Consider the following 23,888-nt stretch of genomic DNA (forward strand, 5'->3'; position numbering starts at 1 on the left):
AATACTTTTCCCATCATATGCTGCTTTATAAGATGTGTGTGCGCTCTGATGTTATCAAGCATGCATGAGAAGCATATGGGGGAACAGGAGACATGCTGAATGAAAGCACATTCACTCTCTGACAGCAGATGGCGCTAAACTGCAGAAAATGCAGCCCTTACACTGGAAACTCCATAAATAAAGCAGCTACTTTCTAAAATGTATTTAAATAGATTTATATAGACATTGAGGTTTCGTGGATTTGCTATTGTGTTCATCACAGCGCCAAATACTTAAGTATTTAGACTTAATAGGCTATTCATTTTTGTTTTTGTTTTATCTGGACTACAACATGCTTTAGATATTGTTTAAAAATTTTTTTGATTATTTATTGTTCGTTCACACATTACGATAGGGCTTCATTAGTTAGCATTAGTTAATTCATTAGTTAACGTAAACAGCCAATGAAAAATTTCTTCTGGACATTCATTAATCTAAGGTATTCCAATATTTAATAACATGTTGTTAAAATCTGAAGTTGTAGCTGTGCTATTTAATGAGCTAACATGAACTAAGAATTGTATTTTTTAACAAAGATTAATAACTTCTTTAGGAAATGTAGCTATTGCTCATTGTGAATGTTAATGCATTAACTAAGCTTAACTAATGAGATTTTATTGTAAAGTGATAGCTATTGGTCTTTATAACTTTATGGGCCCTATTTTAACGATCTAAACGCAAAGTGTAAAGCGCACGGCGCAGGTGCACCCAGGGCATGTCCAAATCCATTCTTGCTATTTTAACGACGGAAAAACGGTCTGTGTGCCGGGGCGGAATTTTGGAATGGGTTGTCCCTATTCTCTTAATGAGTAATGGGCATAACGTTCAATACACCAACCAGAGTGTCATCTCCCATTCCCTTTAAGAGTCAGATGCACTCACGCCTTGGCAGATAGCTATTTACATGGCGGAATTTGTTGGAGGAAAAGCTGAACGCTTCTCAAGCGAAGAAACCGATCGCAGATCATCTAAGGGACAAGCAGGGATTCACCAAAGCTGCGCGCGATGAGTCAGTTAATATATGTGTGTGTGTATCGGCACAATTGTTCAATTAATTAGCCAATTTCATTCATCATTATAAGTAGTAATAGGCTGAATTGCAAATAGGCAGCCTAATTCTAATACACGCAATGACTATCCATCATTATATTTTTATATTTATGTAGCCTACACAATAATATTCTTTTACACTGTAATCCTTTTGTTTTTAATATTTGGCATGTTTGTGTGATGCGCATCCCTGTGTGTAATAAGCTAAGTCAATGCGCACTGTGGACCCGCCCAGAGGCACATTTTGTACACGCTCTTTAAATTACAAAACAATAAAATATTACGCCATTGACTTTAGGCCAGGTTTGAGTTGGTCTATGGCGCAGTCTATTTTCAGCTCCTTAAAATAGCAATGCACCATCAATGCGCCTGAACACACCTCTTTTTTAGACCAGCATGCCCATGGCGCACAAATGAACGCAAATGCATTTGCTAATAAAACGATGTGGAGCTGGATGGGAAAATGCGAACGGCGCCGGAAATGCGAACGGCGCTGCGCCTTGCATCGCATTGCGTCGGGTGTAAGAAAGGTCCCTATATATTTTATTGCTTTATTGTATTTAAATATTCAGTTATTTTTGTTTTAAGAAAAAAGTTATTAAACCTGTTATACTGTATTATGGCCACTAAATTTAAATATCATGAAAATACCATTTATAAATAATTGTAAAATCATTAGCAATTAACCGCAACATGAAAATTTGATACCGGCATATCCCTAGTTAGTGTATTGTTTGTCATTTCATTATGCATTATGTGTGCAAGTCCCAGATCAGATCAGCTGTTCCATTCTGCCCATTTTTGCCTTTTCTTTGTAATCCACTGCAGCAGGTGAAAGGTCCATCTGAGCAAACACATGCAGATTGTTGCATCAGTGTTTTTTTCTGTGTTCTGAACTGCTGTTGATCTTGCACATAGTTGGAGTGTTTGTGAGCACAATATACCACCCAATGACAAAGGCAATGCAAACATGCCCACATTCTTGTCCCTCTCCCTTCCCCCCAGGCTGTCAGTGTTCAGGCCAGGGTTGCCAGGATGGGTCCTGTGATGCACTAACGGGCCAGTGTTTGTGTCGGAGCGGGTTTCAGGGTTATTCATGCGAGCAGTGTGCGCCTGGCTACTTCAACTACCCACTGTGCCAATGTGAGTGCTTGCCAACTTTATTCTCACTAAACTTCAAAATCCCCCACGAGTTCTGCCAAACCATGAACTTTACAGTGCAGCTACAATAACTGTTTTCTGTTCTTTTTTTTGCTCTGATTAAGGTCAACTTGAATTTTTTATTGACCCCATTTACTTTCTAAACACATTTTGGTCTTATTGCATTTGATTTATCAATGCACACATTATGAAATTTAGTAGCTTGATTGGCTTAGTGGCGAGACTTTTCACTCTGCTTGTCTGTTTGCACATTTAAAGACTTTAAGTGTGTGTATTAGTGGTGGAGATTTTTCAGTGACTCTTTCTGCAGTTTACATCATTACACCAGTAGGTGGAGACAAGTGACTGCCTGTATGGCTGAGTCCTTTAAATCGTTCACTTGTCCAATTCATTAAAATTATTTGTTCCGAAATTAAACAAGTGACTGTCTCCATAAGCGAGATCACTGAATCATTCTCTCAACCAAATAAATTTGTTTTTCGAAAACATTGGTTTAATCAGGAACAAAACAAGTAACTGTCTTGATAAATGAGTCATTGAATCATTCACCCGCTCAAGTTAAATTTTTCAAAAACATTGTTTCATTCAGGTACATAAAAAGTTCATTCATGGCCTCAAAAGAGCCATTCAATCTTTTAGTCAACTGATTTGTTCAAGAATATTCATTTGTAAACAAAAAAGTAATTGTCTGCATGAATTAGTAATTTGAATTGTTCGCTGATTTATTTGAAAATACTGATTCATTCTGAAACGAAACAAGCGACTGTCTTTATGAGTGAATCATTTGAATCATTATCTCAAATAAATAGATTTGTTCAAAAACATTGATTCATTCAGGAACAAAATAAGAGGGGGGGGGGGGGGGTCTATAAATAAACTCATTGAACCATTCACCTATCCAAATTGATTTCTTCAAAAAGTCAATTAATGTTTATTCAAAATATCTGCTTAAAATTTCGGAATCATTCGGGCAAAATTGTGTCTACTATGCAAGTTGGTCAGTTCTCATTAAATATCCATTTCCTCTTATATGTGTTACATTACAGAAGTATAATGGATTTCAAAAAGCATTTCTGGTTGACTTTAAAACTATTAACATTTGGTTCATTTGATTTCTCTGTCTGTCTGTAGATTGCGGTTGCAGTGTTGTGGGCTCTATGCCTGAGATATGCGATGCGGCTGGTCAGTGTTTGTGCAGGCCGGAGTTCACTGGTCTTCGCTGTGATCAGTGTCGCTCAGGGTTCCACTCTTATCCAAACTGCCAGGGTGAGACACACACACAGCGATTTAATACATCAAAGAAAGGCTCAGTCTGATTCACTGTCTGTATCATCTCGATTGTAACTATTTGGATTCAATTTCACAGTGTGCACTTGTGACCCTCGCACATCTTTGGACACCAGCTGTACCTTGTCGGGTCAGTGTATCTGCAGACCCAACTACAGTGGCCCCAAATGTGACCAGTGTGCACCTGGATATTACTCCTATCCCAGCTGCACACGTAAGTCACATGACTCTATTCACAGGCCAATGTTACCAAGAGAAGGATTGTCTGTGGTAACAGGTGGTTTTACATTGAGATCTCTCTGTTTCAGCATGTCGTTGTTCAGTGGAGGGCTCTCGCTTCAGCTCCTGTGATCCAGTGTCTGGTCAGTGTGTTTGTCTGCCAAACATTGTGGGCCAGAGGTGTGACAGCTGCAGTCCTGGGTCATATGGCTTTCCCCTCTGCCAAGGTGGTCTTCATATTCATCTTCCTGTATGTTGCATTCATTTGAAGTAGTTCTGATGGTTTTCTTTCCCTCTCTGTGCTCTAGTTGGGACCTGCAACCCAGCAGGCTCTGTTTATAATGACATCCTGCCCACTGTGGTGAGTATAACTGAGTCTTCTACATTAAACATGGCTATGTTCTCAATGGATAATGCACATTGTGCTGTAAATTATTCAAGTGTGTTATATTGTGCATGTGATAATTGTTTTTTTTTAAACTACTGCTGTAAATGAGGATCAGTCCCAGTCTTTACGAACTTTCATTCCTATTCCAGATTCTCAGTGCATGTTTCTCTTTATTTATTATTCCTCAGGGCTCCTGCGAGTGTCGGCCTCATGTAGAGGGGGTGGCGTGTGATCGCTGTAAGCCTCTCTACTGGAAGCTGTCTCTCGATACAGTCTATGGATGCTCAAGTAAGAGAAAATTTTGGACACATAGCGCAAAATGTCGTTTTAAGTAACTGGGTCATCATGTAAACAAAAGACCGTTGGCATTTTGTTCGCTTTGGTGGCAAATCAGACTCTAGTGACAGTGCAGTATTTAAATATTTAGCTTGTTAATTAGGCTGTATATAAAATACAACACATTTTATGTCTCTGCTAATGCGTATTATGATTGATTTTGCAGACTGTGACTGTAATACATTAGGAACTATCAGTGAGGTTGCAGAGTGCACTCAGGTATGGAAATATCAACGATAACTCCATCTTACAGAGTCAATTTCAAGGACATAGTTAACAAACCTGCATCTGTCTTTGAATCAGAGCACTGGCCAGTGTTACTGTAAACCCAACGTGTGCAGCGGCACATGTAACGTGTGCAAGGATGGGTACTTCAACCATCAGAGGAACGACTACTTTGGGTGCCAAGGTACATAATCAAACCCAGGCAGACATTTTGAATACTCAAAGGAAGAGATGGGTTAAACTCACCCCTGTGCATCTAGGCTGCCAGTGTGATATTGGAGGCTCTGTCGGGCAGGCGTGTGACGAGAGGCGCGGGCGGTGTCGATGCAGACCCAATGTGGAGGGACCAAAATGCAACCAGTGAGTCACAAGAAAAGCACATAGAGATATAGCAGTGTGCAGTTTGTGTGGGGTTCTGTCATGACTCTGGTGTGTTTGTTTAGACCTCGGCCGGATCATTATTTCCCAGACCTGCACCACATGAAGTTTGAGGTGGAGGAAGGCACCACCATGGATGGACGTCCAGTGAGGTTTGGTTACAATCCTCTGGAGTTTGAGAGCTTCAGCTGGAGGGGCTATGCCCAGATGTCTCCCATACAGGTACACAAACACACGCGTATAAGTTTGCACCTTGAAATCTATTTTTTAAATAAAATTATTGAATCGTGAATAATAACAGCTACAAGAGCAGTAATAACAATTGATTGTTGCTATAAATGATTGTTGTTGTATATTAATATTGATAATCCATAATAAGATTTATTTTAAATTATAACAACATCATCATTGAATGGTAAACGATAATGAAAATAATAATAATAATAATACATTATATTATATTGATTGATTATAATAACCAACAATAATAATCATTATTTTTATTATTACTAATATAAAAAAATAATCATATAGAATTATAATAACAAATTGTTTAATAATTATAATAATATACATTTAATAATAACCACAACAACAACTGTTATTATTATACTTTTGGTTATATTATTAATAAAAAAAACGATGATGATGATGAAAAATCTATGAAACAAAAACAACATTATTGAATGGTTAATAATAATAAAATGAACAAATTGCTAATAATAACAGTCTGATAATTGTATTATATATAATACTGATAATAAAATTATAAAAACAACAATAATGATAATTTGTATTAATATTGTTAATATGTATAATAATACTAATAAATCTATATGAAATCTATTTATAATAACAATTATTATTATTACTATTATTACATATTGTGTTATAACAATTTGTGTATTAATATGTCACATTACAGAAGTGAAATAGGTTATGAATACTGCTTGATGTTTAAGATACTATGAAAATAATCATATTAATTATAATAGAACTGTGAATAAACATGTCCTATTTTAAAGTTACATTTATATCTAAATGTTGTTATCATCATGATCATTTTGTAGACATTCGAGATGTTCAAGTTGGTGCATGTGTGTGAAATGACCCTGAGATGTAGCGTTGTGTTGTGTGATTGTCTTTGGCTTGGCTGAGGGCTTTGGTCATGGCTCTGGATTGCTGCTGCTTGTGTGCGTCGGCTGCTGTGTTGGGCTGAAGTGCTGCTTGGTGGTGGTTTTGAGCAACAGCTTTGCATTTGTCTCTCTCTCTTTCTGTCTGTTGCGGGCCGCTCTCTGTCTCTCTAGCCTCGGGTTCTGGTTGAGGTGGTGGTTGGCTCTCCAGACCTGTTTCATGTGGTCTTGCACTATGTGAACCGCGGGGGCGTGGACGTGAGGGGGCGGGTCTCTGTGATCGAGGATGCCAGGCACTTCCTGTGTGGGAATTGTAAGTTTTTGAGCACCCTTTGCTTTAATGAACTGCCTTTCTCTATCTTTCCACCTTCCTCACTTAAGTTAGCTGGTGACTTCCTGCTTTCTTTACAAACCCTCCCTCTTCTCCCCATGTCCGAGACACACACTCACTGCAACCAGCATCTCAGATCGATCACATGATCACACCCATCTTGATCAGAAAGCCAGAGTTCAGGTCTTTAACACAGACCGTGTTGTGTGCTGTACATCCTCCCCCCTCTTTCCCTCTCTCTCTTCTTCTCCCTGTCTTCCTTGTCCTTCATCTCAGAATACAGTTAAAATGATGGTGCACGTGCGTGAAGCAGACGTGTATCTCACGCGCTTCATCCTCAGATATGTAAACACGAGGTTGGCCGTGTCGAACGGTAAAATCACAGCCTATCAGAACAGCAGAAGAGGTACGTCTGATGGTTCGATGTGCAAGACTTTCATTCTGTCAGTGAACCTAAAGGAGAGATTTAGCAGACTGTTCTAGCTGCTCTTTTTGTACTCAGCAAGCATTGGTCTGTATGGCTTATAAAGGTCACGCCATTGGTACAAATAAAAAGACTTAGAGCAAAGGGCAACATTTTCATTGAGACGTATGAATTTGTCCTTATTTTATTATTTTAGTTAATTTTTTATTTAATTTTTAAAAGTGCATTGTGATTGGCCGAACACCGCAAGCATTTGTCGGAAATGTAACGCCCCTTTTCCTAAACCTGAGTTTCATCTTTCAAAATAAATGTAAAGTTAATAATGTCCTCAGTTTTACCATCAGTTCAAGCCCAAAAGAGGACGGCTATATGCAAATACTTCCACATAGTGACCTAGAGATGTGGGGCGTGTTTAAACGAGCCGTTTTGGGGGGCGTGGCATTGCCATAACTTTGATAAAAGAATACCTCTTTGGTTTTGAGACTTTAGTCTTTGCAACTTCAGGGATCTTATTTATTCACAATCAGCTTGTAACACTCCAACGAGAAAGGATAACTTGAAATCACATCGTATGACCCCTTTAATTTACAAAATTTAGAAGCTAATTACGCATAAAAAAATGTATTTAAAAAATGCATAATTTATAAAACTGTTTTTTTTTATTTATTTTATAATGATGCCATTTCATTGACTTGTTACTTTCAACATCTGTATATAAAGACACCATTGTTTGGCTACTGTGATAGTTATATAAAGTCTTATCATATGGAAGCAGTTCAAATTAGTTTCAATAGATATCAAATCTTTACACCGTTTTAATTTACTAGTGCTTTTATGTTACTTTTAGAGTTTGGATATAATTCTTCCATCCCATTTCACTTTTAGTGTATGGATACGAGCAGCTCGGACATTCTGCTAAACTTCTTTTGTGTTTCACAGGGAGAAAAAGAACGTCCTCATGAGTAAATGAAGACAGATTTTAATTCTAAACAAACTATTCTTTGAGTACAACAGTTGATATCTTGATAACGTTTAATAATTTATAAATATGTAACTTCATAGTTTGTTTCATCCAGGTCTGTGACTCCAGGTTTGTATCCCTCTCTTTGCAGGCTCTGAGCAGACCAAACAGATCGTCTTTGCACCCACTTCAGAACCTACATTTGTGAGCGTGCCTCAGAACAGCTTTGTGGAGCCATTTGTCTTGAACCCAGGAACCTGGACTGTGATTATTGAGGCAGAGGGCATTCTGCTGGTAGGACCCCTTCTTAAACATGCTTTCAACATTATTTTTACGCAAACAAACCCTAAACACACTCTCTCTGTCTCTTTCTTTCTGCAGGACTACCTGGTGCTGTTGCCCAGTGCATATTACGAGGCTCCTATCCTGCAACTTCAAGTGACTGAACCCTGTTCGTACATCAACACACAGGATTCCAGTCAAAAGTCAGCAGCACAGCAACTTTTTCTGTACATATATCGCGTTTATATGCACTGTGACTGAAGTTATCTGTCTTTTTGTTTTCTGTTTAGCTGTCTGCAGTACATGTATCTGTCTCTGGATGAGTTCCCATCCGTCTCCAGCAATGACGCCAGCTGCAGGTCTGATAATCACCTGCCCAGACCCTGCCACACTGAAAAGATCACTCCTCGCCATCCCAGCATGGCCATCTGCAGTGGCAATGACGTAATATACTGTTTTCAGCAGTATAAAATCTTTTGAACTGTAGTGAATAAGTCATATTTTTATACCAATAAAATCCTCTTTGTGTGTTCAGATGAACGTCCAGCTGCGTGGTCGTGTTCCTGTTCCTGGAGAGTATGTGTTGGTGGTGGAGTACGCCAGTGAAGACCAGTTCCCTCAGACTTTCAATGTGTCTGTTAATTCACCGGGTGAAAGCACTCATCAAGAGCAAATAACCCTGCTCCACTGCAAATACAGGTGTGTTTGTGTGACATTTGCCTTTTCTTTTGTTCTTCAGGTATTCACACTCAAGCTGAAGGGGTCATAATATGTACTTTGTTTATACACTGAGCTTTATTCCTGCTATTTGTTTGTTTTATAAGCTTTTGTTGCATCAGAACAGTCATATTTAGTTTACATGTTCACCCTCTCTGTCTGACTCGTAGAATTAAACTTGCTGTTTTTGACACTGTACCTTTAAGACTTTTACATGACATTGTTTATCATTGGTTAGACACTTTGCATTTACATTAACAATGAGTCATATTTAATGTTTTAATGAAACATCCCAACCACAATGAGGTTTAAATTAGTTATTTTGCCATAATCATCAGTTTTATTCTTTAAAAAGCATTGCTTTTGCATGCCATTTAATACTTTGCATTTACTGATTGATTGTGTGTATGTGTGTGTAGTTTCCTGTGCCGTGCCGTGTCTATAGATGACAAGAAGCGTGTGGCGGTCTTCACTCTCTCCACAGAGGCTGATATCCTGCTTACCACAGACAGAAGCAGTTTTTTCCTTGTGAGAGGTTTTTTTTTTCTGCTTGAGTCTGCCATAAAAGGTATTTGTGTCCACTGCAAACACGCCATTTACACGTGATTTCCCTTCCAGCACAAAGTGTTCCTCATCCCTCGCGCTCAGTTCACCATGGAGTACCTGAAGCCCAGAGTTCACTGCATCAACACACATGGGCACTTCTCTCCAGACAGGTGACGAACACATACAACATCTACATCTTAACATAAGGCCATGTTTACACTACCTCATTTTCATTTTAAAATGGCAGCCATGACATCGTTTTCCATGATCATCAGACACTAACATGATTTAAAGCTATTTTAGGAATCTAAGTGAAGAATATCTGTGTGTTATTTATCGCAGTAGGGTTTCTCCTGTCCATATTCATGTTTTATATTCTCTGTTGTCCAGCGGCTCCTGCATCCCGTCTCGTTTCCAGAATCCTCCTCAGTCTCTGGTCCTCAAAGAGGGTCAGGCTTCGTCTGTGCTGGACTCGGCATGGGCTTCAGCCCCCGATCCCAGCCTGTATGCAGACAGACCCATGACCTCCAGACCGCCAGCCGCTGCTGATAACAGTGAACACATGCTTCTGGATCCGAGTCAGGTACATCAGACCCATTAAACTCTCATCTCATTGCATCTCTTACTGTTTCTTCCTTTAAAAGAACCTTTTCCCCTCTATTTATCCATCTGTTGTGCCTGTCTTGTAGTTTGTATCTTTCTGATATTTAAATGCTACACTTCTGATGTTTTTTTATCTGCTTGCTTTCCCAGAATGCTGTAATGTATTCAGCACGCGTACATGCGCTGGGCCGTTATGTGTTCGTCCTGCATTACCATCAACCCCTGCACCCAACTTACAACGTCCAGGTCCACATCAACGGGGGACGCATATGGCAGGGTGAGCAAATAGATTAATACAGACTCGCTATTGACTTCTTCTTTTTTATCACTGACAATGCTTGTTAATGAACGCTCATTCTTTGTATTTCAGGCCACGTCAACGCATCTTTTTGTCCTCATGGTTATGGTTGTCGTAGTGTTGTGATGTCAGAGAGCCAGATCATCCTGGATGTGACGGACTATGAGGTCATCCTGACCCTGCGTGTTCCAGACAGAAGGACACTGTGGCTTGTGCGTGTCACTCTGATGTTTTACTGAAAGGAATATGAATTGACAATAACAATGACACTTCTTTTTCTCTTTTGTGTTTCAGGACTATGTGCTGGTGGTGCCAGAGAGCACTTACAGCTCCAGCTTTTTGTCTGAGGAGCCACTGGACAAATCCTACGACTTCATCAGCAACTGTGGACAGAACAGCTTTTACATCAGGTATGATACTTCTCCATTTGTAAACTTTAGGAATGCACGAGATTAAAATTCTGGGTGATAATTATATTCATGTTAAGGCCTAAAAAAAGGCCATAAATGAGTAAATACATTGCAGATATTAAGATTCAATACAGTTTAATAAATATAAAAATAAAACACTTAAAACACACACACCATTTTTCAATTTTTTTATTATTATTTTACTTAAGTAAAACTATTAAAAATCCTTTTTAGTTAATGAAATAAAGCTGAAATAACATTATATATGTATTATTATATGTAGAAATTAGAAATGTTTCCATGGCTACTTCTGGTTGAAGTACTAAAACTAAAAATCTGAAATAAAGCTAAATTAATAGCAAAAAATTTGCGAAATTTATAAAACGTAAATTAAATGAAAACTGAAAATATTAAAAATAAAAGCTTATTTATTCTACTAATGATTACTATAATTGTATAAAAAATACTAATATTACAAAAAAAAGTACATTTATGTTTACATAAAAACAAGTATTTTTGAACAATTTATTTTTGTAATATATAGTATGATATTTAATTTGAAATTTAATTTGAAATTTATGTATAATTGAAATATTAGTGCTTTTAAAAACAGTTTTTAATAAAAAAAGCGTTTTTAAATAATTACGTTAATGAATTACTAAAACCGTAAAAATGGAAATGGCGCGATTAAATATGCAACAAGGTGTAATTCCAATAAATAAATCTCTAAAACGGCTGATAATGTGATGCAGATGTATTGTTCCTGAACATATCCTGATATATCAGTATTAAAGTGCCTGAACATTTCCTCTCTCCTCTCAGCCCGTCCACAGCGTCTCCGTTCTGTCGTAACTCCGCCGTGTCTCTGTCTGCGTTCTTCAATAACGGCGCTGTGCCCTGCGGCTGTCATGAGGTGGGCGCTGAGAGCGATACCTGCGAGACCTTCGGAGGACAGTGCAAGTGCAGACCCAACGTGATTGGCCGAGACTGTTCCCAGTGTGCAACGGGATACTACGGCTTCCCCAACTGTAGACGTGAGTGTCCCCAACCACGTGGTGGAACGATGGATGGATGGATGGATGGCTGATATTTTTTCTTTTCCTCTCTAGCATGTAACTGTGGCACTCGTCTGTGTGAGCCGGTTACAGGCGAGTGCATCTGTCCTCCAAGGACCCTGCTTCCAGAATGTGTCACCTGTGAACCCCAGACGTTCGGCTGCCATCCTCTGGTGGGCTGTGAGATGTGCAACTGCTCAAGGCCTGGAGTGGCTTCACTGGAAGTCGGCTGTGACACACACAACGGCCAGTGCAGGTACAGAACCACAGGACACACACACACACATACACACAGGGCCGTTTGAAGGAATTTGGGGGCACCAAGCAAAATGGACATAGAGGCCCTCGACCCCCGCACGCACGCAAATCCTACAGGAACCACAGCATAGCCATACAGTTTAAGTTCACCCACACTTTATATAAATAAAAAAGGTTTACAGTGCAAATACTGTTTGAAAAAATAGTTTGGTGAGAATTCAATAGTGATTTGCAATAATATGACAGCACACACTTATCAGTTTAAACTCTGGGCTGTGCAGGATATCAGCTATAATTATGTATTGTACTGTGAACAATGACAATAAAGTTGACAGATGAATTAAGTGAATTTAAGTGCCATTCAGTTGGGGTTTTAAATAGAGCATTTTCTGAGATGCACATTAAACATTAAACACAAAACATTAATTTAATTTATATTTAAATTATTGAAATTAAGCAAACTTAACTTTTTGGTAAACAAATGGGATTTACTATTAAAAATAAAACATGGAAGAAATTTTGTGTGATTAAACCTTAAAAAAAAAAAGTTAGATTTTTTTTAGGAGTAGGCTATGTTCTGCTGAACAATAGTAATACATCTCTGGCAAATACTTGTCTAAAACAGGACTTTTATTTTGATGGGTTGACGTACCATTTATTCAAATCAAACGCTCAAATGCTCATGAAGTGACTGTCAGAGCAGTTCTGGAGATGTTGTTCATGTGTTCACGTCTTTAGTGAGACAGCAGATGCTGAAATTACCGCGAGCGTCACGTGCGCTTCAGTGTAAAGGAAGTCGCGCTTCTGCTCCATTCATTAACAGAGACGAGCAGAACATGCAGGATTAATATTTAAATAGACTTTTCCGGCTTAATATTTACAGATATTAGTACATATCGTGATTTGATGTAAGTGCAATGACCTATTTTTAATTAATTCATTCAAAATCGACACAGGCCAAGACGTTCTCTTTACATTTGCCCTCGCCCTCAAATCAAAACACTGCTGACTCCTTGCAGTACGCGATTTCTGTTCTGCGTCTTCCTCATCCCGTTAAAAAACATGTTACAGTAACCATATTCCTTCCTTTCGAAAAAAAAAATTGCACTAACTGTTCGTTACAAGCAGCATTTGCCCTCAGGCAGGTAGCTAACATAAACATATTTTTGCTAGCCTACCTGCTGCAAAATTACACCATTTGTACAAGACTGACAGGCAGAGCTATTATATCCAGTGTAATTTATCACTTACCACTATCTTGTTTTTTTTTTTTTTTCTTATCCTCCTCTTCCTTTCTCTTCTGGCTTTCTGAAGCATAATTCCGCTTCATGACTGCCGAGGAGGTTTTGTATTTTGCCGGTAGCAGAGATCACGTGTTGGCTGGCTGTTGTTCGCGACTACTGAGAGGGGCCCCCTTGAGGGGGATCCCGATAACAGTGTCATTACACGTTACTGCATTGACAATGAAAGGGGCGCTCAAATAGTGTCGTTGCATTTTATTCTTAAGCAGTCGTTGTCTTGGGGCCCCAGGCCAGCTCGGGGCCCCAAGCAATTGCTTGGTTTGCCTGCCTTGTCGCGACGGGCCTGCATACACATATATATACTGCACCTTTTCTGCTAATACCCATATTATTTCTCCATCATAATCCTCTATCACTGAAATTTGCGAGACTAAACGTGTCTGCTGTCTGAAGTCAAGTCGTTTGGATTGGAATGGAGTTAATGGAGTGTTTACAACTGACCTTTTACACCTGAGCCAAACACTTCTCTGTGAAGCGCTGCCTGAAGGACTGATATTATTAACCACTGTCTCTGGTTCTAACAATACTGTCTATATAAGGATTAAGTGCAGGGATTCCAGAGGGGTTTATTTTTAGGAGATTTTATTTCAGTCCATTGGCTGCACGTCCCCTCATTAAGCATTGTTTAAAATCCAGAGGCAGGCGGCTTTTGAGCTGCTGTGACCGTGAGCTGCACAATCTCTCCAGCGTTTCTGTATGTCATAGATTATAACTGTTCATGCATCATCCATTGAGGTCTGTAACTATAACTGGAGAAATGAACAATAACTATGCCAGTTTGCTTAGATATAGTGGGGAAAAGAATGCATTAGGCCCGAGCCAAGGGCTTGTTTTTGGACTGGGTTTGGTTGGTAGAGTGTAATGCCCATATTTTGGGTCACATTTCTTAACCACATTCCCTCTTTCACATGAAAGCTTGTTGGTTTCGTCTTGACATGATAGGAACACTGCTACAATACATACATATATATTTTGTGTTATTTGCATCATCACTCCTCAGGTGCAGGAACAACATCGTTGGCCGTCAGTGTGACAGGTGTGCCCCAGGTTTTTATGGATACCCCAACTGCAGACCATGTGACTGCAGCGAGGCGGGAACTGAGAAAGATGTCTGTGACTCCATCACCGGACGCTGTTTATGCAAGGTGCCCCTCTCCTATCATATGTGAATATTACAGTAATGTCATAATATAACATTCAGGTTCTCCCTCATCTGTTATTTCAGTGATGTGTCTGCTCTCTCTCTCGCAGGAAAATGTGGAAGGCTCTCGCTGTGACCAGTGCAAACTGGGAACGTTTCATTTGGACCCCACTAATACTAAAGGCTGCACCAAGTGCTTCTGCTTTGGAGCCACTGACCGCTGCCACAGCTCAGACAAACGGAGGAGTGAGGTACTCGACTCAAGATAAAGAAATCATTCACCTTTCTACATGCGCACATTCATTACTGTTCAAAAGTTTGAAATATTACTATAATTTGATACAATTTTCTATATTAATGCATTTTAAAATGTAATTTATTCCTGTGACATCAAAGCTGAATGTTCAGCGGTCTTCAGCGTCACATGATCCTTCAGAAATCAGTCCAATATGATGATTTGCTGTTCGAAAAACTTCTTATTATTCTTATTATCAGTGTTGAAAACAGTTGCTCATTCATATTTTTGCAGAAACTGTAAACACATTATAAATGTATTACTGCCACTATTGATCAATTTAATGGATCCTTGTTGAATAAAAGCATTCATTGAAAAAAAAAAAAAAACATCTGATTCTGCCTAAACAATATAATATACTAAATTTTGAACACATAAATGATAGAAAGTGAGATATTAAGCTTACCTATTCTTATCTGCCCATGAATGTTTGTAGTTCAGGGCTCCAAACAAAAAAATCGACTTAGGAGCCATTGGCTCCTATAAGAAAAAAACTTAGGCGCCAAATGATTTTTTTTTTTTTTGTTAATTCATGTTCAGTAGTAAGTAGTAAACAAGGTATGATAGGTTCACGTGCTGCTTGAACTGAGGCACTACTCACGATCGCATCGAGTTAAAAACATCTCAACTTTTCAGAATCCCGCGAGCGCGCACCGCAGGTCATGTGACAAGAACCAACCAATCAGCTTCATCCTTTCCAGTACCAAAGTTGAAAGCTCAGCCAAGATGAAGGAACAGCTGGTCATAGCTGTATATGGATAGCCATTTTTAAATAAATTTAGTAACAGAGCTGCTGCAAGCGATTTTTAGTGCTGCAAATCCATTTATCCTTTGCTGAAATTTACGCGTCTTCATGGAGAGAGCAGGTCATGGTTGCTTAGCAAAGGCAGACGCCTCAGGAGCGCTTCTGCCCAAGCGCATTGAAAAGGAGAAAGCGGCACGCCTAGCGTTTTCCACGCATTTTTAGTCGCGATATCTGAACAGCCCCTTAAAGAGCATCAAAACTGTATTTATTGTTTACATTTTGTTATGAATTTTGAATAATTTTAAAGCTGATACTTTGTCAATTAAAAAGTAACAAAGCACAAAGCGATTACTGGACGGCAAGTGCACTTCATATAATTAAGTTCATGCATTAACAGAATACAGCATGGACTAAGATCTTGTTAAGAAGAAGCCTTATGATTATAAACGAGAACTGCTAACGATATTGCCAATATCCACACAGATGACAGCTTTACTTGTTGTAGTTTCAAATTATGCATTCACTCAATGCGCGAACATAACAAACGATGTGAATGCAAAACAATCAGGAAGAAAGGCATTACATGCAATTTTTTGAGAGGTAATATGTAAATACATAGGCCTAGTCGCCAGTGGCGACCTCAGCAAAAACTTCAGTGGCATTTTAATATTTATGGTCGCAAATGCGACCGTTTTAGTCGCAGTTTGGAGCCCTGTAGTTTGTAGCAGTGTACCTGTAAAGATTTGACAGCTGGTAAGCATTTTTGATATTTTTATCATGGTACTTCCAGTGTGGGATTTAATATCCAGTCACAGTACAAAATCATATTGATCATATTTTACAATCTTTCTGTTGAGTTGTCACAGGCTACACACAAAGACATGCATACAGCACGACCAGTATAAGCTGGATCTTTTAAAGGGATAGTTCACCCAAAAATGAAATTCAGTCATTAATTACTCATCCTCATGTCATTTCAAAGCCGCAAGACTTTCATTCATCTTCAGAACACAAATCAAGATGTTTTTGATGAAATCCGAGAGCTTTCTGACCCTCAATAGACAGCAACACAACTGACACATTCAAGTCCCAGAAAGATAGTAAGGAAATCGTTATAATAATCATACAATAATTATTCATATGAAAGTTTTCATAATGTTAGTTGAACCACTGATGACACATGAACTATTCTAACGATGTCCTTACTACCTTTCTGGCCTTTAAATGAGGTAGTTGTGTTGCTATCTATGGAGGGTCAGAAACCTCTCGGATTTCATCAAAAATATCTTGATTTGTGTTTTGAAGATGAACAAAGCTCTTACGGGTTTGGAACGACATGAGAGTGAGTAATTAATGACAGAATTTTCATTTTCAACCTCCCCTTTAATATGTCATTAAAAAGACCCGTATATTACAAATCTTTCACTAAAAAGCAGTTACAAAATAAACATCTGACTTGCTTGAACTACAGGTTGTCATTCTTTTCAGTGAACATTTGTGTCCTAGATAAAAATGAATTCAGTGTAACCACTGACTGCAATAACATTTAACTGATGTCTTTGCTTTACTCTGTGCACCCCTACAGATCATGGACATGGCTGGCTGGGTGCTATTGAGAAGTGACAGACAGGAAGTTCCCGTGTCCACGTATCTCGATCAAGATCTGGTGGAGGCTGATCTGAGCGACGTACCCGACGTCTCGCAGGACCTCCACTGGCACGCTCCTCGCTCTTACCTCGCCGATCAAGTGAGTCCAGAGCGATCTGTCATGAATCTTCTACACCTAGGCTTTCTATCCTATATGAGTCTTATTATGACAACATGGCAGCTGCTGGGACATATGTTTCCACCGAGCTTATGGGTTATCCGGTGGTCAGACAGTCAGGGGCCAGGCAGACAGCTGAACTGAATCTCCATCAGATCACTCACATTAATGCTACAGGAAACACGAGGGTCACACAAACAATCTGATAACTCATGCACACCTTGTTTAGGCTGGTGCTAAATGTTGTTGATGAACACAGGCTTAGTGCAGTCTTAGGTTGCTTGAGAAATCTTGTCTTAAGCTGTTTTTGTCTTTTCTTTTCTATGTGTATGTGTAGGTGTCATCCTACGGAGGCTATCTGCGCTACCGCTTGCACACACAGACCATGAGAGGTGATGCTTTTCTGATCACTGAGACCACACGGCCTGACGTTATACTCAAGGTACTACATCAGAGAGTCTTCTTAACTCCAGTTAACCAGGTTAGAAGTCTTTACTCGAGGCCTAACTGAAAGTCTTTGTGTGCAGGGGAATCAGATGACTCTGGTGTACATGGAAAGAGAGTATTCCTCTCCTGAAGACACTCATGAGGGCATCGTTCACCTGGTGGAGGTGAAGAGCTCAAAAGTTTAAAAAAGAAGGCTTTACAAAAGAATTCAGCAGATTGCACAGTTGTTGCAATTCAAGTTTCCTCTTCCTCGTTGCAGGAGAGTTTCAGGCATGCTCAGACGGGGAACTCAGTGTCCCGTGAGGAGCTGATGATGGTGTTGGTGGCGCTGGAGTCGCTGCAGATCCGAGCGCTGCACTCTCAGTCTGCTCAGTCTGTGTCGCTGCGCGCTGCTGTGCTGGAGGGGGCCGACAACCTGCCCTCCGGTCGCCATGCAAACAACGTCGAAATATGTCTCTGCCCAGGACACTATCTAGGAGACTCCTGTCAGGTAGTGTGCTTTAACAAAAAAAAAAAAAAAAAAAAGAATTCATGCAATCAATTTTCTATACTATCATTTAATGCCTCTTCGCTTTAGAGGTTCTGTTGGAATTTTAATAAATAAATCAGTTTGCATGCTTAATATAATGCTTAATATAACATTCTAATATAATGCATGCTTAATTTGCATGCTGGAATAAAATAAAGCTGCTGGAAAAGTTTTGTATTCATGCTGTATTGTAGGAGTTTAAACATTACTGGTTTAAACACATAAAATGTATTATTTTATTTTAAGTTCCTGTTCTCACTATTAGTCAACTATTAACTATGACTCAATAAACTCCTAATTACTGCTTATTAATAATTAGGTAGTTGTTAAGTTTAGGTATTGGGTTGGATTAAGGATGTAGAATATGGTCATGGAAAATATGTGATAGGTAATTTCTAATAAATAGCCAATATGCTAGTAATATGCATGCTGATAAGCAACTAGTTAAAAGCGAGTATGGTCCCTATACTAAAGTGTTGCCAGTTAATGAATTTATTTATCAACAAAGAATATTTTATGTATTTTTTATTTAAAAAAAATTAATTGTGATTTATACAATTATAATTATTTATGCAATTATATACATTTTTTAATCAGTTATACAATAAAAAAATGTATAGACAAAACTAGCTATATTTAACACGCTTGTTACATTTTCATAATCGCTATCTCTCTCAAGAAGTGCTTTTATTGTTTTATAAAATGGTACATGAATACTTGCAATTCACGTACAAAACAAACAAAAAACAAGACATACAGAAAATGTTTATTTATTACATTTTATTACCCTTCCAATCAGAAATACAGATTAATGGAAAAGAGTGTTGTTGAATTGTGGGTTCTGATATAAATCTCCTTCTCTCAGAAATGTGCTCCAGGCTACTTTCGAGACACTAAAGGGCTGTTCCTCGGGAAGTGTGTCCCCTGTAACTGTAACGGTCACTCTGATGAGTGTCTGGACGGCTCTGGCATATGTGTGGTGAGTCATGTACGGATCACATCACACACTCAAACATGGACAATATATATCTATTTCAGATTCCACTGGGTATAGTAAAATGCCGAACTTCATGGAAAACAAAATCTAATAAAGGTTTAAGATCCTGGGAAAGAGCTTTCAAAGTTCCAGATGGATGTTGGATTGGAACACAACTTGGAGTGTTTTCTGAAAATGTAACTCTTCATCCGCAGAACTGCCGTCATAATACCGCTGGAAATCATTGTGAGCAGTGCCTGGGTGGTTTTCATGGGAACAACAGTGTTGATGGCCACGCAGTGTCCTGCTCCAGCTGCCCCTGTCCACTGCGAGTGGCTTCAAACAAGTGCGTTTGTCTTATTTCATCATCTGTACCACTAATTTACTGTTTCCTGTTCATCTCAGACCTTTTTTCTTAGTCTTTCTCCTGGTGATTCGCTTGAAATGTAATGTCCCAGTGTATTTTTTTTTCTGGTTTCTTTTCTGGTTTCTGCTTTTACTCCCAGTAAGAGCTGATTTTAGTGCTGGATATCCCAGCATGCCTCATTCTCAAATTAAAGGATGTCATCTGTTTGACCTTGTTATCAGTTTTGCCATTCGCTGTGTGGAGAAGCCCAATCATATGCAGTGTCTATGTAGGCCTGGCTATGCTGGATCCATGTGTGAGAGGTAAGTTATGACGCTTATTGTTATTGTTATTTAATCCATTTTTTTTTTTTATTATTTTAACATTTATTACAATTTGCCATAATAATAAATACAAATAAAAATGCAATAAAAATTAATTTAAATAATTAAAATGTTTCAATTATAATAATAATAATTCCTTACATTTATATAGCGCTTTTCTAGGCACTCAAAGCGCTTTACTCCTCATCCAATTATAATTTTCAAATTAAATAAAAAAAAAATTATACATTTATACATTATAAAAAATATGATGATTATTATTAAATTGGATAAAAGCATCTGCTAAAATGTTATTAAATGTAAATGAAATTACTGAAAAGTATGTAAATCAATGAAAATTACCCTTATTTTTACCTAATACAGATGTGCACCAGGCTACTATGGAAACCCAATGGTGATTGGCAGCACATGCCAGCCGTGCAACTGCAACGGAAACTCAGACCCCAACATGCTGTTCAGCGACTGCCATCCTTTGACGGGCGAGTGTCAGAGCTGCATGCACAACTCCGCTGGGCCGCACTGTGAGATCTGCGCCACAGGTTTCTACGGGGATGCCATCACTGCCAAGAACTGCACTCGTAAGACACATTTTATCCAATCTGGATGGTATTTCCTGTATTCAGAGAACTCTCATGATAGTCTTCTTTCCCACCTGTATTACCCAGGATGCAACTGTTCTCCTTGTGGCACTGAACGCTGTGATCCTCACTCGGGACAGTGCCACTGTAAGCCTGGTGTGCTGGGAGCCCACTGTGACCGCTGTGAGGTATGTCTGCTCCTCTGTTTTGTCTTCATCTATTGTTTCGTCTCGGAGGTTGATGGTGATTTTGTTTTGTTTAGGATGGGGCATTTGGCTTTGATACCTGCTCTGGTTGCCGTAAGTGTGATTGTGAAGCAGCAGCGGCGTTGGTTCGGCCTTGTGACCCTGTTAATGGGACGTGTGCCTGTCAGCCCGGGGTTAATGGACCCAACTGCCGCCAGTGTGCTCCAGGTTACTGGGGCTACAGCCCTGATGGCTGCAAGAGTGAGTCAAACACACACATGCACACTGCAGGAATATGATTCATTATGAGTTGAATTTATTGATGTATTTCTGTGGGTCTGTAGAGTGTGAGTGTAGAGGAGGCCGCTGTGACCCTCGCACAGGAGAGTGTCGTTGTGCTGCAGGTATGACGGGGAAACAGTGTGACACATGTCTTAATAAATACAGCATCCCTGTGCTCCATGGAGCAGATGTGCACTGTCAGCGTGAGTACTGCATCACTGGACACACTTCATTCATTCACTCATACCTCATCCATTCGCTCACTTATTGGTTATCAGTTACACTACTGTTCAAATGTTGTGCGTTCTGTTTTTAGCCTGTGACAGCTGTGTGATAGTGCTGCTGGAGGATCTGGACAAGGTGAACGAACGTTATCAGTCCATTGCCCATCAGCTGAGCAGCCTCAATGCCAGCTCAGTCGCCTGGGGTCAACTGAACCGCCTCAATGCGTCAATTCAGGACATTGCTGTGAGTCCCTCTCACACACACACACACACACACACACATACACACATGCACACACACACACATGCACACACACACACACGCACATAACCACTCTCTGACTCTGTATTAGGACTTTTAGGATTTACTACTGTATTTGTATATGTGTAGCATTATTATTGCAACTATATCTTTATGCCCTAGAATGCCATAAATAACTACAACAGCACACTGGACCAGAGCAGGGACCAGGCCAGTATGCTGGAGGGAGAGCTGCAAAACATTGACTTCGATATTAAAGAGTTAGAGGAGAAGGTGTGAGAAAATATCATCTGATCAACAATTTTTTTTTTTTTTTGCTGTTTTCAAGCCATCAGTGTGTAAAAAGGACTTGTGTCTGTGTTTCAGGCCTCGGCCACACAAAAGAAAGGCAATGCTGTAGGGGACAGCACTAACTCCACACACACTAGAGCTCAAGACCTGCTTGGATTCATTAAAGGCATCATGGGAGATGTGCAAGGTATGACAAAAAAAGTATCTTATTACATTTACCCATTCACGCACATTCAACTGACAACATATCCGCATCTGCTCAGATATTATACTGCAGATGAACCGGACAGCGCAGAACGAGACCAACGTGATCGAAGAGAACGAACTGGCTGGAAAAATAACAGAGGTGGAGTCCATGCTCAGAGACATGCGCTTCAGGAGCTTCGACTTCCAGACTAAACTAGCAGAAAATGAGCTGGACCAGGCCAACAAGTGTGAGTGATGGGACAGAGTCTATAAGAAATGTCTACCAACCTTTTATTTTGTACCAGCATGGGACTGTCATGCATGTAACTGATCATTTTAGTACCTTTCTAAGCTTATGACTCTATATAAATACTTTATTTTGGATTTTGGCAGCCTTTATACTGTACTCTTTATAACTATATATTATAAACATATTTTTAATGCATTAAGTTTGCTTTGTAATGCACATTATAATGCATTATATGATCTTGCAAGTAAATATAATCCCAGTTATAATACATTATACTTAAAGGAACAAAAATCTAGAACAAATAAAAATAAAAAGCCAGCACTTTTGTATTGCCATTTATAAGTGCTACATGTTTGAGATGGTAGACCTTGTCCTTCACAGTTGTTGTCTCTCTGTAGTGGTAGATCGTGTGAAAAATGAGATTGCGAACCGGACTCTAAATAACGAGGCTTTGGCAGAGAACATCAGAAACAAACTGAACCGGTTCAATCAGCAGCTGATGGATCTGAGAGATGCCATGAACGAGGCCGTCAAAAACACAGCAAACGCCACAGAGGCCAACAATATTAACCAGAAACGCCTGGAGGAGTTGCAGGTATTTATACAAACACATGCACATGCACAGGATTGGAACAAAATACCAACTTTAAGAGACGGAGTTTGAGTCCAAATGGCCACACATCAAAGGAATCTGAATTGGAAGAGGAATTTAATGGAATTGCCATATGAATAAATGAATTTCTTTGTTGTGTTTTTGTAGAATACAGTAAATAACCTGCTGAAGAAGCAGAAGGAGGTGGAGAACCAGCTTCAGATGGCAGAGGATGATGTGACGCAGGTCAACGACCTCCTCTCCATGCTCCAGGACTCCAAAGAGGTACATATGTACAGGAACAGTACGCTTGTGTATGCAGATTCAAATAAAGCATTTCTGTGTGTTCTAAATGAAGCTCACTGAGCTCATTCCTGTACGCATCCATGTTGTGTGCTCTCTATCAGGACTATGAGCGTCTGGCTGCTCAGTTGGATGGAGCGAGGCAGCCTCTAGCGGAGAAGGTTCAGAAATACGCTCCCTCCGCCAGTAAAATCCCCCTGGTGGAAGCTGCAGAGAAACACGCTGAAATGCTGGACCAGCTCGCCAGTAATCTTTCCAGGTACAGTGGTCGACTTACACTATATTGGGTTTTAATGAGCAACTCTGATGCTAGATGCAAGCAGGGTGACTGATGGATTCCATCCGACATAATTAAAGGGTCCACAAACTTGCTGAACTGAACAAATATTTTACACAATATTTTATATAATTATTGGGCACAATAAAATGCAATTAGCACAGCAATTTTGTATATTTAACATATTTCATATACAATGATAATTCAAAAATGCTTTACACATAAAAAAAAATAACACAAATTACCATGGAATGAAAAAGAAAAATTTATTTTTAATTTAATTAATTAATTTGGAAGTTAAATTAAAAAAGCAATGCATTCATCAATCATCATCGATTGACAGGTACATTTTGAGACAGACCTGAGGAAACTGTCATGTCTGTTAACCAGCCAACCAGCCAAGAAGAAACAGTTATTGGCTGATACGATGATCTTAATCAATATATGTCAGCTTGGTTATATAATGCA

The 23,888-nt window shown here is 39.2% G+C and overlaps 1 protein-coding gene across 2 annotated transcripts in view; it reads left to right on the top strand.

The window, feature by feature from the left end:
• lama5 (laminin, alpha 5) overlaps positions 1-23,888 on the top strand; it is a 70,852-nt gene that overhangs the window by 34,460 nt on the left and 12,504 nt on the right. Inside the window, exons 13-55 of one of the 2 annotated variants that reach the window (XM_026199463.1) lie at positions 2,095-2,232; positions 3,382-3,516; positions 3,617-3,751; positions 3,846-3,983; positions 4,065-4,117; positions 4,333-4,432; positions 4,647-4,699; positions 4,784-4,889; positions 4,966-5,065; positions 5,149-5,305; positions 6,824-6,953; positions 8,084-8,226; positions 8,314-8,417; positions 8,505-8,658; positions 8,750-8,913; positions 9,351-9,459; positions 9,550-9,647; positions 9,868-10,060; positions 10,231-10,357; positions 10,451-10,590; positions 10,673-10,788; positions 11,611-11,822; positions 11,898-12,099; positions 14,403-14,547; positions 14,654-14,794; positions 17,169-17,330; positions 17,686-17,790; positions 17,876-17,959; positions 18,055-18,285; positions 19,190-19,303; positions 19,516-19,646; positions 19,889-19,969; positions 20,354-20,568; positions 20,656-20,756; positions 20,831-21,014; positions 21,098-21,238; positions 21,352-21,503; positions 21,684-21,794; positions 21,888-21,999; positions 22,076-22,246; positions 22,647-22,843; positions 23,009-23,125; positions 23,248-23,402. In XM_026199463.1, the coding sequence (XP_026055248.1) occupies positions 2,095-2,232; positions 3,382-3,516; positions 3,617-3,751; positions 3,846-3,983; positions 4,065-4,117; positions 4,333-4,432; positions 4,647-4,699; positions 4,784-4,889; positions 4,966-5,065; positions 5,149-5,305; positions 6,824-6,953; positions 8,084-8,226; positions 8,314-8,417; positions 8,505-8,658; positions 8,750-8,913; positions 9,351-9,459; positions 9,550-9,647; positions 9,868-10,060; positions 10,231-10,357; positions 10,451-10,590; positions 10,673-10,788; positions 11,611-11,822; positions 11,898-12,099; positions 14,403-14,547; positions 14,654-14,794; positions 17,169-17,330; positions 17,686-17,790; positions 17,876-17,959; positions 18,055-18,285; positions 19,190-19,303; positions 19,516-19,646; positions 19,889-19,969; positions 20,354-20,568; positions 20,656-20,756; positions 20,831-21,014; positions 21,098-21,238; positions 21,352-21,503; positions 21,684-21,794; positions 21,888-21,999; positions 22,076-22,246; positions 22,647-22,843; positions 23,009-23,125; positions 23,248-23,402 (5,857 nt within the window). Of the gene's footprint in view, positions 1-2,094; positions 2,233-3,381; positions 3,517-3,616; positions 3,752-3,845; positions 3,984-4,064; positions 4,118-4,332; positions 4,433-4,646; positions 4,700-4,783; positions 4,890-4,965; positions 5,066-5,148; positions 5,306-6,390; positions 6,530-6,823; positions 6,954-8,083; positions 8,227-8,313; positions 8,418-8,504; positions 8,659-8,749; positions 8,914-9,350; positions 9,460-9,549; positions 9,648-9,867; positions 10,061-10,230; positions 10,358-10,450; positions 10,591-10,672; positions 10,789-11,610; positions 11,823-11,897; positions 12,100-14,402; positions 14,548-14,653; positions 14,795-17,168; positions 17,331-17,685; positions 17,791-17,875; positions 17,960-18,054; positions 18,286-19,189; positions 19,304-19,515; positions 19,647-19,888; positions 19,970-20,353; positions 20,569-20,655; positions 20,757-20,830; positions 21,015-21,097; positions 21,239-21,351; positions 21,504-21,683; positions 21,795-21,887; positions 22,000-22,075; positions 22,247-22,646; positions 22,844-23,008; positions 23,126-23,247; positions 23,403-23,888 lie in introns of both variants that reach the window. The other variant, XM_026199462.1, reaches the window with a different exon arrangement.

The sequence above is a fragment of the Carassius auratus genome, chromosome 23, assembly GCF_003368295.1.
Source record: "Carassius auratus strain Wakin chromosome 23, ASM336829v1, whole genome shotgun sequence".
Classification (NCBI taxonomy): Eukaryota; Metazoa; Chordata; class Actinopteri; order Cypriniformes; family Cyprinidae; genus Carassius; species Carassius auratus.